This window comes from Oncorhynchus kisutch, linkage group LG8 (assembly GCF_002021735.2).
Source record: "Oncorhynchus kisutch isolate 150728-3 linkage group LG8, Okis_V2, whole genome shotgun sequence".
NCBI lineage: Eukaryota > Metazoa > Chordata > Actinopteri > Salmoniformes > Salmonidae > Oncorhynchus > Oncorhynchus kisutch.
Window position 1 is genome coordinate 35,713,868 of NC_034181.2, and position 19,045 is coordinate 35,732,912.

Here is a 19,045-nt window from a genome sequence, read left to right on the forward strand (position 1 = left end):
TCCGCTAGGGATGTTTTCCTTTATGACATAATTTGTAATCAAGGTATGATTCATTCTGTGTATTTGTAATTCTGTGTGATTAATTAGGTATTTAGTAAATAAATAATTCAACCTCATTTTGTATTGCTGATTCAACTTGTTAGCCAGGGTTCGTGAAGATATCCAAGAATTTACAACTTTCAGATGAGACTGTAATAAGGTGACGATTAATATTGACTGCTATTGATGTAAAATATTACTAGGTCTTTAAGAGTTTATTCGGAAGATAACAGCTCTATAAATATTATTTTGTGGTGCCCTGACTTTCTAGTTAATTACATTTACGTGATTAGCTCAATCAGGTAAAATTAATTACAGAGAAAGGATTTTATAGAATAGCATGTCATATCACTTAATCCGGCATAGCCAAAGACACAACACCCTGGTAAAAGTAAGAATGGCACTTGCATGTAGCTTGTCTCCTGTGTGTACTAGTAGCTGGTATTGGCCCAGAATTGTTTTTTACTAATCTAGGATTATTTGTCTGAGTTAACACAGGCAGCCCAATTATATGTAAAAGAGCTGATCTGATTGGTCAAAAGACCAATTAATGGAAAAAGTTCAGAATTGGACTGCCTGTGTAAACTGCAGTCTAATGTGAGAATTAGACTATATGGACCATTGAACTTATTAAAGGCATATAAATGTAGCCTGAGCCTACTTATCCATGTATTCACAACAATTAATAATGTTTAAATTAAATGATTAGTTGAACAACTAATAAAGGTAGCCTATATATGTACTTAACAACAATATAAATGTTGGTCCCATATTTCATGAGTTGAAATAAAAGATCCCAGAAATGTTCCATATGTACAAAACGCTTATTACCTGAAAGACGTGGCATATCAAGAAGCTGATTAAACAGTGTGATCATTACACAGATGCACCTTGTGCTGGGGATAATAAAAGAGCACTAAAATGTACAGTTTTGTCACACGTCACAATGCAACCGATGTCTAAAGTTTTGAAGGAGAGTGCAATTGGTGTGCTGACTACAGGAATGCCCACCAGAGCTGTTGCCAGATAATTTAATGTTCATATCTGTACCAAAAGCCACCAATTTAGAGAATTTAGCAGTAAGTCCAACCAGCCTCACAACCGCAGACCACGTGTATGGTGCTGTGTGGGCGAGCGGTTTACTGATGTCAACGTTGTGAACAGAGTGCCCCATGGTGGCGGTGGGGTTATGGTATGGGCAGGCATAAGCTACAGACAACGAACACAATTGCATTTTATCTATGGCAATTTGAATGCCATGACGAGCCCATTGTTGTGACATTCATCCGCTGCCATCACCTCAAGATTCAGCATGATAATGCACGGCCCCATGTTGCTAGGATCTGTACACAATTCCTGGAATCTGAAAATGTCCCAGTTCTTCCATGGCCTGCATACTCACCAGACATGTCACCCCTTGAGTATGTTTGGGATGTTTGGAATGCTCTGTGTAGACGTGTAAGACAGCGTGTTCCAGTCCCCTCCAATATCTAGGTCAAAAAGGCTCATTAACAGCTTCTTCCCCCAAGCCATGACTGCTGAACAATTAATCAAATCTCCACCCAGACTATTTGCATTGACCCCCCCCCCCCCCCTTTTTACACTGCTGCTACTCGCTGTTTATTATCTATGCATAGTCACTACCTACATGTACAAATTACCTCGACTGACCTGTACTCCCATACATTGACTCCGTACCAGTACCCCCTGTATAGCCTATATATATACTTGTTTGTTTCGTAAATATTTTCTTAACTCTATTTTCTTAAAACTGGTTGGTTAAGGGCTTGTAAGTAAGCATTTCATTGAAGATGAGTAGGTCAACAGACCACAATCAACAGCTTGATCGACTCTACGTGAAATAGATGTGTCGCGCTGCATGAGGCAAATGGTGGTCACCAGATACTGATCCACGCCCCTATGTTAAAAAAAATATGTATCTCTGGCCAACATATTGTTATGAAAAAGGCAGGGAGCAGGCCTCGAACCCTCGATCTTCTAGCCCGAAGTCCAGCGCGCTATCGGTTCAGTCACAAAAGCATGCTCAAGCGGCAGAGTCAATATCGATATCCGTGCGTATAAACCCAGGGTCGTTGCAATATGTATCCGTATTCCTAGTCATTTGATCCACAGATTAGGGCCTAATGAATTTATTTCACTTGACTGATTTCCTTACATAAACTGTAATTCAAACAAATCTTTGAAATTGTTTCATGTTGTGTTTATATTTTTGTTCAGTACATTTGTAGACACAGTAGATTTACCCTAGTCCGACACTACACCTGAGACCTGTCAAAAACACACTTCCTGTAGTGCTGACCATGACTTTTGACGATGAGAAATGTGATGGAATCGGGCTGGTTGCATGTCCCGCATGTAGATTTTGCCCAATAGTCGAAGGGGTGGGTTTACTAGGCTATCGGATTCACAAACACACGCACAAGGCTTGGACAGTATACAGAAGGAGCCTCAAAATGTCGGGGTCTGCGTTTGAATCTCTGGAGAAGACATTGGAGAAACATATTCCAGATGAGGAATTGAAAGAAGTTAAACGAATCTTGTTTGGAAAAGAAACCAAGTGAGTTGTTGTCGAATTCTGCACGCAACATGATCCGGGTTAAAAAATCCTGTCTGTAGGTTACTAGCCAGCAGATCCGAACCGCATGTTTATAGCTGCACTAGGTCAGACAGTATTCCTGTACAGATTAAGACAACACGGAGCCGGCACGAGATATGACTCGGAAAACGTACCTCAATCGAGTGATGAGAAAGACATTGTACTCCGAATCGTCAATTTATCCCAATTTACATCGAAAGGATTGAAAGACCGCTATTTTTTCCGGAAAACTTTCCTTTTCGTCCTTTAATTTTTAAAACTTTTTTAAAAACTTTTTTTTATTAACAACAAGTCAATACATAAAGCACATGAGGGAACACACGCATACATAGATTACAAACAATGGACAATCGAGCTAGGGGGTACAATATCACTTTACAATTACACAAGGACCTTAATGGACATACATATACTTACAATTCTAACAGCTTTTTTGTTAGTAGAGCATTTAACCGTCTTAAATTACAGTTCAATTTCTTTTTGTAGGGTACGAAAATGTGGTTTTCTGTTTGTAAATTTACATTTGTGTATATGAAATTTGACCAAAGGTATAATGAAATTAATTACATAAAAATGTTTCAGCTTATTTCTATTGTATGTAAAGAATCCAAACAGTACATCTCTCTACAATAGTGTAAAATCTTCATAAATGTGTTAAATTATAAACCTACTGATGTCTTGCCACAGTTTTCTTACATGCATCTTACATGCATGCCCCAAAAAATGCAACACTGTTTCTGGGTGGTCATTACAAAAGGAGCAATTTGAGTTGATGTTTTCCTTAAACTTCTTCATATAGTGGTTGGCAGAACTTTGTCAATATTATAATTGCAAAACAACAGGAAGTTAAGGCCACCAAAAGTAGAGAAGACATGATGAGGAATAAAATTGGGTCTTCTTAGGAATTGTTTTATCCAATTGATCTTAAAATTAATTATTATTTAAAGTAGTAAAGTCCAGAAATGTCAGTCCACCATTCTCATAAGTGTTCATTACAACAGTTTTCCTAATGTAATGGGTACGGTTTCTCCAGAGAAAGTTGAAAAGCATCTGGTCTATCTCCTTGCTTATTTTACTGTCAAGATATAAAGATAGAGCACCATATGTTAGTCTAGAGATACCTTCAGCCTGGTTTATTAGGACTCTACCTTTTAAAGATAAGTCTCTCTGTAGCCATTGATTTAGCTTCTGTTTTTTTTAATAAGAGGGTTCAAATTTAGTGAGCCTCTAGACTTCTGATCCTTTGTAATGGTTATGCCTAAATATGTAAGTTCTTCTTTTACTGGAATACCATAATATGAAGGTGTCACACAATCTTTGACAGCTATGAGTTCACATTTTTTAATGTTAAGATAGATTTCCTTTTCGTCCTCATACTAGGTAGCAGAAGCCAAAGCAGTCATTTTGGAATGACAGTGTCAGCCAATCAGCTCCTTTGTGACACTCCCCAGTAGAAGTCCTCCATAGGAATGAATGGAATTTTACAGTATTAATATGACAAAATTGCATGTATTTAAGTATTTATTGTAGTTGGGACAGTAACATTAGTAATATAAATATATATATACTTTAAAGGAAATGTATATATATATTTTAATGTTTTTCAAACAGTACATCTCTCCACAATAGTGTAAAATCTTCATAAATGTGTTCAATTATAAACCTACTGATGTCTTGCCACAGTTTTCTTACATGCATACAATGCCAAAAAAGATTCAACACTGTTTCTGGGTGGTCATTACAAAAGGAGCAATTTGAGTTGATGAATGGAATGAATGTATTTTTAGATCACATAATATATTTTAAAAGCATACATTAAGGTGTCTTTAAAATAATACATACATAATACAAAACAAATAGAGACATGAAAAAAATGCATTTCTATTAGCTTCCAAAACATTTTTTTTACAATGGTTGAGGTGCCAAGATGGAGACACGGTGGCTTCAACACAGCACCACCTATCAGTCATCTATTGTATGTATAAATCATTGAGTGCAATGCATTTCTCATCCCTGGATTGAGGTATGTTTTCTGAGCCATATCTCATATCTCGCACTGGCTCCAATGGCGTCTTAATCTACAGTGGAAGCCTGTCCAACCCTAGTGCACCTGTAAACAAGCGGGTCAGATCTGCTGGATAGTAGGCTAACAGAGAAAATAGATCAAGTTTCATAACTACTTGGACAGTATGTATGGCCACATTTTGACACTGCTAATATAAAGTGAAACATACAGGAAAATATTGCTGTCTTTATTTTTCCTATCCAATGATTCCTTTTCACTATGATCTGCATAGTGAGTTAATGATTTACAATCAAGTGGACTTTGACCAGTAGGTGTCCTTTCAACCTCTGTTGTATTTGAGCCTGTAGATGGGGGCAGTATTGAGTATATGTTTGTTACACCCTGGCAGCCGTGGCCAAATTAAAGGGATAGTTAAATCAAAAACAATGTTTTGGTATTTTGTTAGTTAGCCAACTGTTATTACAATCACACAAAAATGCACTTGTTTGTAGGTTTTACTAGCATGTGTTGCTGAGGGTCTGTGAACTCAGATGAGAGTCAATGAAGTAATTTTTGTCTGGGTAATTAGGGTTGTCTGACCTTCTGGCCCTCCACATATTGATTTATTTCCTCCTTGAAACTAAAAGGTTTACAGCACATTTGACAATCTCTTGCAGGAAGTTGGTTCTACCAGCATGTGCAATGGAGATAGCTTTGGAGAGGGACTTTGAGCTTCAGGGGTACATGTTTGAAGCTTCCACGGAGCAGCTCAGGACCCCGAGAACTGTCCGGGTGGGCCTCATTCAAAACCGCATCGTCCTGCCCACTGATGCCCCTGTCCTGGATCAGGTTAGAGAAGAATGACTACTTGGATTCCATTTATTTTACCAACCAAAGCCTACTACGATATTGTTTAAAGCTATGGCTTTCTCTCTTCCTTCTCATTATATATGTATGTGAAGTTACATTTGCACTTTCAAGTCCTTGCTATGAGCAGTGTTGAGAAGATGCATGAGGCTTGGTGACTGATCCCTGTGTTTATCCCTCTGCCCAGATCACAGCGCTCCACAAAAGGATTGGTGAGATGGTGGATGTGGCGGCCATGTGTGGGGTCAACATTGTCTGCTTTCAGGAGGCCTGGAGTGAGTGACATAACTAAATGTAGCCTATTAAAACTTATCAATGCTTTCCCAAAATGTTTCTTTGTGCAATTTGTTACAGAGAATACGGTAATTCCACTTTAAATAGGATACAAACTGTGCTTGTTCACTTTACAGTAACTGTAGAAATTATAACAGGGTGATATTGGATTATCCAAGGTGATAGGATCTGGGTATACGGCAGTAGGTTCATTTGTCCTTAATTGGTCATAGGGACGTCAGCAGCACACCAAACTGTCTGTTGTCCTGTTTGTTTTGGCTCCTGAATGGCATTTTGATGTGTTGTGAATGAGGAGTGCATTACTCTGGTTCCTTAGAGTCTCCCAGTATAGAAACATACTAAACTCACCCCAAAGTGTCCCGCAAGGGAGGTGACCCCCATTCCCACAACTATTTACGGCATTGATAAGCGTACACAGAAGTTTGCACCAAAATGCTTCTCATGGTGTAAAGAAGGATCATGTGACAAATAGTTTGAGCATATTTTCTGTCCTCTGAGAGATGTACTTATGATATGCACCCAAAGTGATGTTTAACTGCTCTCTTGCCTTACTCTTACTGCCTTGAGTTTTTAGAGATGATCCTGCTTTGTTCCCCACCACAGCTATGCCCTTTGCTTTCTGTACCCGGGAGAAAGAACCGTGGACAGAATTTGCTGAGTCTGCAGAAGAAGGATACACTACCCGCTTCTGCCAAGAGGTGAGAGGTGAGGTGAGGTGAGGTGAGATGTCTAATGCAACACTGCTAGTGACTCATACTCTGAGAACAGTCAGAGTAGTAGCCATTTAATAGTATGGTTAGTAAGTATGCACACCTACACTGAAGTTTTACAAATTCCTTTTACAGCAACTAACGGATATGAAACAGTTAAATAATGGCATTGCATAGATTGGAGATTGGCATTGCTCCTTAGTGTATTATTTAGCATGTGAAATAATGTTCCATTATGATTAATTACAAGGCACATTCTACAACATTTATATAGGCCTAATTGTTGAATGTATACTGTTTTAAGAAACAGAGTGGTTGTACTGTAGGTTAGTTCGCAAGCTAATAATATTGAGTAATAATATTGAATAATAAATGTTTGCAGCGGGAATTCATGCTCAGCTTGGGGACTAAAACATGTAAACAAACACCAGCTCCCATTGGAGATGAGCATTCCAGCATGTAGCAGTGCGTTGTTGTCCACAATACATCCCTGTATGTACACATACTGTATGCGTGCTGATAAAGATGGGCAATTCCAGCCTTGTGTCTTTGTACGATGACCCATGTCTAAAACTGCTCTCGTTTGTCTTTAGCTGGCAAAGAAATACAATATGGTAGTGATATCGCCCATTTTGGAACGAGAGGAGGTACACAACGTTCTGTGGAACACGGCAGTAGTGGTCTCTAACTCGGGCAGCGTGCTGGGTAAAACCAGGAAGAATCACATTCCCCGAGTGGGAGACTTCAACGAGGTCAGTACACTAATCAATCTTTTTTTTATCAGCGATCAAACAATCAATAAACAATTGTATGTATACAGCCCAATTTGTCACAAAGTGACAAAACACCCAGTATACAGTACTGTATGTCTCACAGCTGGCCCTATGGATTCTTCCCATGGTGGTCTGTGCCTCTGTCCACAACCTTTCCATGAACAAGGGAACTGGTTCCTTCTTTCACAGAATATGGTTTTCCAGTGAGCCTCAAGGAATTTAACAGTGAAAGCACACTGGCATTAGTTCAATTATAGGGTTCAGAGAGGGCTCTTGCATGTGTGGACAGCACACCTCCTACCCTACTTTACTGCCATACTTGCCATGCAGTACATGCTGAGCTTTCTATGTCTGAAAGGTTATGTACACGTACAGTGCCTTCAGAAAATATTCAGACCCCTTTACTTTTCCCAAAATTTGTTATGTTACAGCCTTATTCTAAAATGGATTAAAATATTTTTTCCCCTCATCAATCTACACACAATACCCTCTTATGACAAAGCAAAAACAGACCCTTTACTCAGTACTTTGTTGATGCACCTTTGGCAGCGATTACAACCTCGAGTCTTCTCCGGTATGATGCTACAAGCTTGACACACCTGTATTTGTGGAGTTTCTCCCATTCCTCTCTACAGATCCTTTCAAGCTCTGTAAGGTTGGATGGGGAGTGTTGCTGCACAGCTATTTTCAGGTCTCTCCAGAGATGTTCGCTCGGGTTCAAGTCCGGGTTCTGGCTGGGCCATTCAAGGACATTCAGAGACTGGAAGTCACTCCTGCGTTGTCTTGGCTGTGTGCTTAGGGTTGTTGTCCTGTTGGAAGGTGAACCTTCGCCCCAGTCTGAGGTCCTGAGCGCTTTGGAGCAGGTTTTAATCAAGGATCTTTCTGTACTTTGCTCTGTTCATCTTTCCCTCGATCCTGACTAGTCTCCAGTCTATTCCTCTGTAAAACATCCCCACAGCATGATGCTGCCAACACCATGCTTCACCGTAGGGATTGTGCCAGGTTTCCTCCAGACTTGACACTTGGCATTCAAGCCAAAGAGTTACATTTTGGTTTCATCAGACCAGAGAATCTTGTTTCTCATGGTCTGAGAGTCTTTAGAGGCCTTTTGGAAAACTCTAAAGGCTCTAAAGGCTGTCATGTGCCTTTTTCTGAGGAGTGGCTTCCGCCTGGCCACTCTACCGTAAAGGCCTGATTGGTTGAGTGCTGCAGAGATTGTTGTCCTTCTGGAAGGTTCTCCCATCTCCACAGATGAACTGGAGCTCTGTCAGAGTGACAATCAGGATCTTGGTCACCTCCCTGACCAAGACCCTTCTCCCCTGATTACTCAGTTTGGCCGGGCGGCCTGCTCTAGGAAGAATTTTGGTGGTTCCAAGCTTCTTCCATTTAAGAATGATGGAGGCCACTGTGTTCTTGGGGACCTTCAATACTGCAGACAATTTTTTGTACCCTTCCGCAGATCTGTGCCTTGACACCTGTCTCTGCGCTCTATGGACAATTCCTTCGACCTCATGGCTTAGTTTTTGCTCTGACATGCACTGTCAACTGTGGGACCTTATATAGACAGATGTGTGCCTTTTCAATCATGTCCAATCAATTGAATTTACCACAGGGGGACTCCAGTGAAGTTGTAGAAACATCTGAAGGATGATCAATGGAAACAGGATGCATCTGAGCTGCTGCCAACACACTGAGTCAACTCCAGCCACTTTAATAATGGGAATTGATGGAAATTGATGTAAAATATATCACTAGCCACTTTAAACAATGCTACTTAATATAATGTTTACATACCCTACATTACGCATCTCATATGTATACAGTGCCTTGCGAAAGTATTCGGCCCCCTTGAACTTTGCGACCTTTTGCCACATTTCAGGCTTAAAACATAAAGATATAAAACTGTATTTTTTTGTGAAGAATCAACAACAAGTGGGACACAATCATGAAGTGGAACGGCATTTATTGGATATTTCAAACTTTTTTAACAAATCAAAAACTGAAAAATTGGGCGTGCAAAATTATTCAGCCCCCTTAAGTTAATACTTTGTAGCGCCACCTTTTGCTGCGATTACAGCTGTAAGTCGCTTGGGTGTATGTCTCTATCAGTTTTGCACATCGAGAGACTGAATTTCTTTCCCATTCCTCCTTGCAAAACAGCTCGAGCTCAGTGAGGTTGGATGGAGAGCATTTGTGAACAGCAGTTTTCAGTTCTTTCCACAGATTCTCGATTGGATTCAGGTCTGGACTTTGACTTGGCCATTCTAACACCTGAATATGTTTATTTTTGAACCATCCCATTGTAGATTTTGCTTTATGTTTTGGATCATTGTCTTGTTGGAAGACAAATCTCCGTCCCAGTCTCAGGTCTTTTGCAGACTCCATCAGGTTTTCTTCCAGAATGGTCCTGTATTTGGCTCCAACCATCTTCCCATCAATTTTAACCATCTTCCCTGTCCCTGCTGAAGAAAAGCAGGCCCAAACCATGATGCTGCCACCACCATGTTTGACAGTGGGGATGGTGTGTTCAGGGTGATAAGCTGTGTTGCTTTTACGCCAAACATAACGTTTTGCATTGTTGCCAAAAAGTTCAATTTTGGTTTCATCTGACCAGAGCACCTTCTTCCACATGTTTGGTGTGTCTCCCAGGTGGCTTGTGGCAAACTTTAAACGACACTTTTTATGGATATCTTTAAGAAATAGCTTTCTTCTTGCCACTCTTCCATAAAGGCCAGATTTGTGCAATATACGACTGATTGTTGTCCTATGGACAGAGTCTCCCACCTCAGCTGTAAATCTCTGCAGTTCATCCAGAGTGATCATGGGCCTCTTGGCTGCATCTCTGATCAGTCTTCTCCTTGTATGAGCTGAAAGTTTAGAGGGACGGCCAGGTCTTGGTAGATTTGCAGTGGTCTGATACTCCTTCCATTTCAATATTATCGCTTGCATAGTGCTCCTTGGGATGTTTAAAGCTTGGGAAATCTTTTTGTATCCAAATTTGGCTTTAAACTTCTTCACAACAATATCTCGGACCTGCCTGGTGTGTTCCTTGTTCTTCATGATGCTCTCTGCGCTTTTAACGGACCTCTGAGACTATCACAGTGCAGGTGCATTTATACGGAGATTTGATTACACACAGGTGGATTGTATTTATCATCATTAGTCATTTAGGTCAACATTGGATCATTCAGAGACCCTCACTGAACTTCTGGAGAGAGTTTGCTGCACTGAAAGTAAAGGGGCTGAATAATTTTGCACGCCCAATCTTTCAGTTTTTGATTTGTTAAAAAAGTTTGAAATATCCAATAAATGTCGTTCCACTTCATGATTGTGTCCCACTTGTTGTTGATTCTTCACAAAAAAATACAGTTTTATATCTTTATGTTTGAAGCCTGAAATGTGGCAAAAGGTCGCAAAGTTCAAGGGACCGAATACTTTCGCAAGGCACTGTATGTATATACTGTACTCTATATCATCTACTGCATTATGTAATACATGTATCACTAGCCACTTTAAACTATGCCACTTTGTTTACATACCCTACATTACTCATCTCATATGTATATACTGTACTGTACCATCTACTTCATCTTGCCTATGCCGTTCTGTACCATCACTCATTCATATATCTTTATGTACATATTCTTTATCCCTTTACACTAGTGTGTATAAGGTAGTAGTTTTGGAATTGTTAGGTTAGATTACTCGTTGGTTATTACTACATTGTCAGAACTAGAAGCACAAGCGTTTCGCAACACTCACATTAACATCTGCTATCCATGTGTATGTGACAAATAAATTTGATTTGATTTTGATTTTAGCTCAATTTCGAGTCTCATAGCAAAGGGTCTGAATACTTATGTAAATAAGGTATTTCAGTTGTTTTTTTTGCAAAAAAAATCTAAAAACCTGTTTTCACTTTTTCATTATGGGGTGTAGATTGCTGAGCATTTTTTATTTATTTAATCCATTTTAGAGTACGGCTGTAACGTAACAAAATGTGGAAAAAGTCAAAGAGTCTGAATACTTTCCGAATGCACTGTAAGTGTACAACAAGTTCTGAGCAGATCACCGTGTACATATTAATCGAATCGTGTCCTATTTGTTTATCAAACAGTAAGTCCTAATGTCCAGCTCCCACAATGGTGTATCTAGGAAGACATGGGTGCACGCTCATTTTGGGCAATTTTCAATAAGTCATGTCATCCACTAAACCTATTTACAGGTCAATGGATTCTGCATACTCATGCAGATGACATGGCATGTATGACATGTTCATTGCTCATGTTTATTGTCCTACACTGACACCTACAGTATCAACAATTTCCTTAACCTCTACAGGTCTAATGTATTTCTATGAGAATTGATTTGAACCTTCTTTCATTTTTGTCTTTTGTTTCTATATTTCCTTACATGTGACCTTGTTATGCTCACCTCTTACATGTTTTTATGGAAGATATACTGTACTCGATGCAGATATGCACAGACTTTTGCTTTGACATATTTTTCTTCCCTCTCTAACTCAGTCCACATATTACATGGAGGGAAACACTGGCCACAAAGTGTTTCAGACCCAGTTTGGAAAGATTGCTGTGAACATCTGCTATGGGCGCCATCACCCTCTCAACTGGTTCATGTACAGCATGAATGGAGCAGAGATCATCTTCAACCCCTCTGCAACTGTTGGAGGACTCAGTGAGCCCATGTGGTCAATCGAGGCTAGGAATGCAGCTATAGCAAACCACTGCTTCACCTGTGGAATCAACCGTGTTGGGACAGTAAGTACCACCAAAGACAGGATTATTTTTTTGCACATCTTTCTCTATTACAGCCACCTATTATTGAGCCAAGTCCTAGAGGCATTGTAACATCTATTTTATGCTGCCCCCTACTGCCTCCATAGGCCAATTATCTACAGTATACTGGTATTCCTTCTATTGTGTATAGCCATATATGCCACTGCTAGACTTCACAGCTGGTGTAAATTACATTATGTATGTGCCATCATGATTCTCTTTCTGACAAGGATATCTCTTGTTTTACGTAGGAGCACTTTAACAATGAGTTCACCTCTGGGGATGGAAAAAAAGGTATGAATCTTTGCCTTTTTTTAGGACAGCGTAATATCATGCATATTACTTTGTCCTCTCCTGCCTTATCCTGTCTGTGACAAAATATAGTCATATGCATATCTCTATTTCAACTCACCACTGCATCTTTCTGTCAAGAATTTTACATGGATGTACACTACCGTTGGGGTCACGTAGGAATGTCCTTGTTTTTGAAAGAAAAGCAAATTTTTTGTCCATTAACATAACATCAAATGATCAGAACTACATTGTTAATGTTGTAAATGACTATTGTAGCTGGAAATGCCTAATTTGTTTATGGAATATCTACAAAGGCGTACAGAGGCCCATTATCAGCAACCATCACTCCTGTGTTCCAATGGCACGTTGTGTTAGCTAATCCAAGTTTATCATTTTAAAAGGCTAATTGATCATTAGAAAACACTTTAGCAATAATGTTAGTACAGCTGAAAACTGTTGTTCTGATTAAAGAAGCAATAAAACTGGACTTCTTTAGACTAGTTGAGTATTTGGAGCATCAGCATTTGTGGGTTCGATTACAGGCTCAAAATGGACAGAAACAAATAACTTTCTTCTGAAACTCGTCAGACTATTCTTGTTCAGAGAAATGAAGGCTACTCCATGCGAGAAATTGCCAAGAAACTGAAGATCTTGTACAACACTGTGTACTACTCCCTTCCCAGAACAGCGCAATCTGGCTCTAACCAGAAAAGAAAGAGGAGTGGGAGGCCCCGGGGGCAAAACTGAGCAAGAGGACAAGTACATTAGAGTGTCTCGTTTGAGAAACAGATGCCTCACAAGTCCTCAACTGGCTGCTTCATTAAATAGTACCTCAACGTCTCAACGTCAACAGTGAAGAGGCAACTCCGGGATGCTGGCCTTCTAGGCAGAGTTCCTCTTTCCAGTGTCTGTTATTTTTGCCCATCTTAATCTTTATTTTTATTGGCCAGTCTGAGATATGGCTTTTTCAACAAGTGTCATGTTTCTGAACGTTATATCCACCCTCATATCCAAAGACTTCATTACCCATGTATAACGTGTCAGTTTGAAGATACAGTCCTGCCCTACTCTTGTTACATGTAGGTGAAATCTGACCAGGTAGACACGAGCCATCTGTCATTCAGTTGGGATTCCTCTGACCAGTTTTATTGAAAAGCTCATTGTCAACCAGAGTTCTGTCTTTGTTCTTTTATAGCTCACCAAGATTTCGGGTACTTCTATGGGTCAAGCTATGTGGCTGCTCCGGATGGCAGCCGCTCACCAGGCCTGTCCAGAACCCGTGACGGACTCCTTGTGACCGAAATGGACCTCAACCTATCCAGGCAAATCAGTGACAAATGGAGTTTTAAGGTGAACTACTTTCATGAGAACCTTATTTCACAAGAATTGTACATACCGTGGGCCATCATTTACATGATTTCAGCTCATGTTTTTGGTAGTAATAGCAGTTCATTGCATCCTTATTGGAAATGCATGTTTGCCTAACAGACATCACTATCTGGTCTACCTTTCTAGCTTTCAGTTAGGCGATAACACGACCCTCGTCTATTACATTTGCATGAACTGGTTTGCACTGTAACTATTTGCAGATGACTGGGAGGTATGAAGAGTATGCAGAGGAGCTCACCAGGGCCACCAAGCAGGACTTCAAACCCAACATTATCAAGGAGTAGAAGATCCATGCGTTCTGAAGGGACCTCTACATGGAGACGGGCTGCACTGTAAACATGAAGTCACTGTTGAGGCAGACATGTCTAGTGCCATCAAGAGTATGAACAGACCAATTAAAGCCAGCCATTTGTTTAAATTATTTTATTGATTACAGAACGTAATTGGAATTGTAAAAAAAAAAGTTTGCCATTTTAATAGACAACAAATACACATCCAGGAATAAATTGTCTTCCCACCCAATTAGTAGATTGGGAAAATATATTATGTTAAAATATTAATTAAATAATACATAATTATGGCTGGTACAAATACCATAGTGCAATATCATCCATGATACCAAAATGTAAAAATAAATGTTGAATGAGAATTAAATAAAGGTGTCATTCTATGTGTTGTCTCTACTTGATTGCGGTTTTCAACAGAAAACATCTTATGATCAAAATCCTTTAAAACCTTACTGTAGCGTTAAGTCATACACTGAAGAAAAACCTACAAAGCATCCATACCCCGTACTGAGTATTTCAGACTTTACACTGTCTCCATTCTCTCTTTTTTCTAACTTAAAGAGCATGGAGATTGAGGCATGTAGTGCAACCCTGAAAAGGGACCTTCCGATGAAAACGAAGTTAACTGATTAACTGGTGTATAGAACAAGAGCAAAGTCTGTTCAAAGCAGCTGGCTGAGGTTGAACATGATGTTCCGATTGCCGACATCTAAGCCTGCCGGGCAGATTTGGTTCCATAAACAGGCTATTGGTCGAGGCGTTTTGAATTAAGAAAATGAGTTTGTGAAATGGGTTTGCCATCGTAGTACAACACATCAGACTTCATGAACATTAATTACCTGAGTCCTTCAAAAACTATTTCTCCCTCTATTCCCTGTTATTAGCAAATTCTAAATAATAAGTTAAGTTTAACAAACAGACATGCCACCAAAGGTCTCTTCACGTTCCCCAGACTATGGGAGGAGTACTACACAGTACTATGTAGAGCCCTGTCAACATGGAATTCCACATCAGGTAACTGATGCAAGCAGTAGAATCAGATTTTAAAAAACAGATAAAAATACACCTTATGGAACAGCGGGGACTGTGAAGAGACACACACACACATACACATGATAAGACACGCACTCTACACACACGTACACATGGATATTGTATTGTAAATATGTGATAGTGTAGTGGACTGAGGGAACACTATATGTATTGGGCAAAGTGTTATGAAATGCAATGTCATGTACTGTTTTAAACGTTATATAACTGCCTTAATGTTGCTGGACCCCAGGAGGAGTAGCTGAGCAGCTAATGAGGATCCTTAATAAATACAATTAATACAAATCAAACTATTAATAAAATAAGACTAGGCTAGTCTTAGGGGAGGAAAGCAGCTATACATGGCCCATCAGACTTGCATGACAAATACATGACACCAGAATAAACCATTAAGAAAGCCTCATGTTGCCGTAAGCCCTCGTATGTGCATTGTTTTGCCCTCGTCTCCAAGTTTAGAAACAACTTGAGTGTCATTGGCATTTTGTCCACTCAGCATTAGGAATAGGATTAATAGGCTTGCACTGCTAAATATTTCACAATGTCAATTGGTAGAATCAACTAAAACTAAACAAAAGGGGACACTGTCAAAATTCATTTATTCTATTTCATCTATCTGCTCGTCTCCCAACCAACATAAAAAACACACTTGCTTTGTTGATCTCTTCAGCTGTTATTCCTTTAGACACTGACGACTAGCATGGGCTATGTGTGGTGACGTTGGAGTGGTGTTGTATGTTCTGTGAGCAATCAGCCATGTTAGCACTGGAGTGGACAGCCCAGGCCCATCTACAACACTGGGCCAGAGCTGGAACCAGCAGTCCCTGTTCAGGGACCTGTAGACACACTGTTGTGTCATCATAGTGAGGATGGGACGCTATGATGATGTGGAGACCATCTGCATCGTCATCTGCACCGCCACCATCAGCTCTCCTTGAAGATGAACAGAATATCCTCATCTGTCCCGTAGCTCATTCGAGCCTCTTCAAAGTTACTAATGCTGGTGCAACACACGCCTGCAAGTAAAACACCCAAAGGCTTTCTGTCAATGTGATATTTTCACTCTTACTCAATTTCCCTGTGCATACTGCCAAGAACATGGTCAACCTTTCACCCTCTGGTTACATGTTCATGCAATGCACCATGCAGGGGTCAGGTGTTAATGTTATTGTGCAATTTATTAAGAAGTGTTTAAATGTAGCCCAAAATACAATGTGATTTATTCCACACTTATACTTAATGATATATGGGTCTGGTATGTCAGTGGCCCTGTTAACTGTTAGAGATATGTAGAGGGACCACTCACGGTCTGAGTAGGCAGGGTTGTTGTAGAAGATGCAGCCGCTGCTCCGGTTGAAGCCGCACACCACCACGAAGTGACCCTGGTATTCTGGCTTCCTGCAGAAGCACTTCTGGCCCACAGGCAGGAAACAGCAGTACTTGACAGGCGAAGAGCAGAGTTCACACACCAGAACCACAGCGTTGACCAGCACTATGGCCACATGGCTCAGGTCAACATGTTCCTGGATTTCCTGAATTGTCACAGAGCTACAGGTGACATTGAAAAAGGGAGAAAGTTAGGATCTGTTAGTTATTCTCTCTCTAGGTCTGGAAAACAACTATTACTAACCAGACAAGCTGGTAGTTTTGGAACAATTTGTCTTTATTCTTCACAAAGTTAATTAACCATTGTTTCACCACGACATTCTTGCTCTCAGCCTTAAGGAAGAGTTTGTTCACTCTGTCTTCCTCAGTGTCAAAATGCTTTTTGTAGAAGGACTGGAAAAAGATGAAAGGAACAAACACATGATAAGAGTCTCAGGTTAATTAATTAAGGATATTTGTTATGGTGGGCTACATCAAAAAAGGTGTGATGGGTCCACACTCAAAAAGATGTTGCATAAAGCTTACTTCATTTTTAGAATCGTTTTATTTATTTCACTAATTTCATCAGGGACATTTTAGCAGCGGCCTTCTACACACTGAAGAATGCTGCAAAGCCGAAACATCTGTGTACATTATCCCTGATGCAATGAAAAAAAAAGCTATGCGACATCTTTTTGAGTGTGAATTCACAGGTTCTATGCACCAACCAAACTTCCGGAAGAGCGCAATGGTCTCCTTTTAATGGGTACGTGACAATGAAATATACTTATACATTATAACTGTTGTACTTCTTGTGATGGTCTACAAAGTGTTGCCTCGTTACCTGATTCCTGAAGCCCTTGTCAACACCCAGTGTCTGAGTGCAGAAGCGGTACCTGACCCCCAGCTGGCACATGAGGTAGGCCAAGTCAATTGTCCACACGCTCTCCGTCAGCTTCAGCTCCCAGCAAGCACCCTGAAACTCCTCATCACTCACAGGGTGGAGGTACCTGCCAAATCATGGACAAAAAGTGACACTTGCATGATGAGGTCTTCAGCGTCACAATTTTCTGTATCTACTGTAGTTAAAATGCCGACACATGCAAGTCTGTGTACCGTGTATGTAAAGTATATGACGAAATGTTCCCGTACTTCAAAACCATTCTTGCGCAGGCTAATCCACAGTCCCAGTGGTACAGCTGCCGAATGACAGGTACATTCAGCAGAATGGCATCACCTGTCAAAAACAAGATATGAGGCTGATGCAAAGAAGTACACAATCATAGATACTGGTCCTCACGTGGGCCTAAATCTGTCTGTTACTTGCTGTTCTGGCAAGCTTCTCTAAATGAATTCAAATCATGTTTACAAAACTAGCTAGCTAGTTAATTAATGTTTTTCTCGTGGAAGCACCACTGATATAGAAAGCAAGTAGTATTCACATGTGACAATGTCATGAAATGGATGGGGTGCTTTTGCTCCACTGTTTACATTGGTGGCTAGCTAGCTAACGTTAGCTAAATTAAGTGGGGTCAACTACCAAACTCTACATTTCAAAACCACTCTCTAGCTAGAACATAACTACATTTACCTGACATTCTGTTGGATTGTTCTTTGCTGCTAGATGCAAAACCCAAGTTAGTCAGACTTGTTTACAGATGGTAGCTAGCTAATTCTCCGGAGTTGGATTGCCTCATGAGGGTGTTGGCCTGGACTGCCTAGCTAACAACGAAATTAGCTTACCCTAACAGATAACGTTAGCATTATTTACATCTGGTAGGTCGACTTGATGGTCGATTCGCTCACTAAGTTAACTGTTAGATCCTTCAAAGTGGTAGCTACAGCTTTGACGTATGTGAACTGTTGAGGAATGGGTTCTAGTGTACACAGACAGTTATGTTCAGCTAGCTAGTAAGCTAACTAGCCATATGGTTATATTCAGAGAAAACTACAAACGAAACACCACTGAAGAGTGCAAGAATAACTAAGTTCTTCTGGGTCAAGGATTTTTGGACTCTTCAGCATAACGGTTCCGCTTTGTAAATGAATAATTAGGCGAAAACGATGGAAAATGTGCACAATTATCTGTAAATGTTATACTAGTTATGATATAAATAATAATTAAAGTATTTAAATGAGATATGTGTTTTATTTATTTCTTATTTTTTCAAGACTGTCAACGATGTTTATTTTTTTGTATGTACTTCTTGTAATTTATTGCACCATACACAATTTCTCTACGTTGTGTTGCAGTTTAAGGGGGGTGTCTATTTTACTCAGGAGAACTTCAGGTTTACACCCAGTGGAGCGTCACTGCTCATTGTGGACACCCTTAAAGAATGCCAAATCATCTTAAATACAATATTTTTTCATATTGGACATACATATTTGAGGTTGTGGACAGGTGTCTTTTATACTGATAACAAGTTCAAACAGGTGCCATTAATACAGGTAACGTGTGGAGGACAGAGGAGCCTCTTAAAAAAGAAGTTACAGGTCTGTGAGAGCCAGATACCTTGCTTGTTTGTAGGTGACCAAATACTTATTTTCCACCATAATTTG

General features: G+C 40.0%; 2 protein-coding genes across 8 annotated transcripts; one reads left to right on the forward strand and one right to left on the reverse strand.

Moving 5' to 3' along the window:
- The first annotated feature begins 2,374 nt into the window (after positions 1-2,374).
- upb1 (ureidopropionase, beta) lies at positions 2,375-14,456 on the forward strand. Of its 2 annotated transcripts, none has more exons than XM_020489749.2 (9): positions 2,375-2,617; positions 5,339-5,510; positions 5,716-5,803; positions 6,426-6,520; positions 7,126-7,284; positions 11,832-12,083; positions 12,353-12,395; positions 13,591-13,745; positions 13,985-14,433. In XM_020489749.2, exons 1-9 carry the CDS (start codon positions 2,514-2,516, stop codon positions 14,066-14,068), a joined length of 1,152 nt encoding a protein of 383 aa, XP_020345338.1. In that variant the 5' UTR covers positions 2,375-2,513; the 3' UTR covers positions 14,069-14,433. The 2 variants fall into 2 exon arrangements, with proteins under 2 accessions (XP_020345338.1, XP_020345337.1); XM_020489748.2 differs by having other exon boundaries at positions 2,390-2,617; positions 6,426-6,532; positions 13,985-14,456.
- A 1,244-nt stretch (positions 14,457-15,700) lies between these two features.
- LOC109895775 (protein GUCD1-like) lies at positions 15,701-18,464 on the reverse strand. 6 transcript variants are annotated; one of them, XM_020489757.2, is made up of 6 exons: positions 18,075-18,464; positions 17,636-17,720; positions 17,328-17,493; positions 16,806-16,897; positions 16,425-16,666; positions 15,701-16,134 (listed from the first exon to the last, which is right to left on the reverse strand). In XM_020489757.2, the coding sequence occupies exons 1-6, from the start codon at positions 18,079-18,081 to the stop codon at positions 16,043-16,045; spliced, it is 684 nt and encodes a 227-aa protein (XP_020345346.1). In that variant the 5' UTR covers positions 18,082-18,464; the 3' UTR covers positions 15,701-16,042. The 6 variants fall into 6 exon arrangements, with proteins under 6 accessions (XP_020345346.1, XP_031686073.1, XP_031686072.1 ...); XM_031830213.1 differs by having other exon boundaries at positions 17,600-17,720; positions 18,255-18,457; XM_031830212.1 differs by having other exon boundaries at positions 17,600-17,720; positions 18,227-18,457.
- Positions 18,465-19,045: the final 581 nt, after the last annotated feature.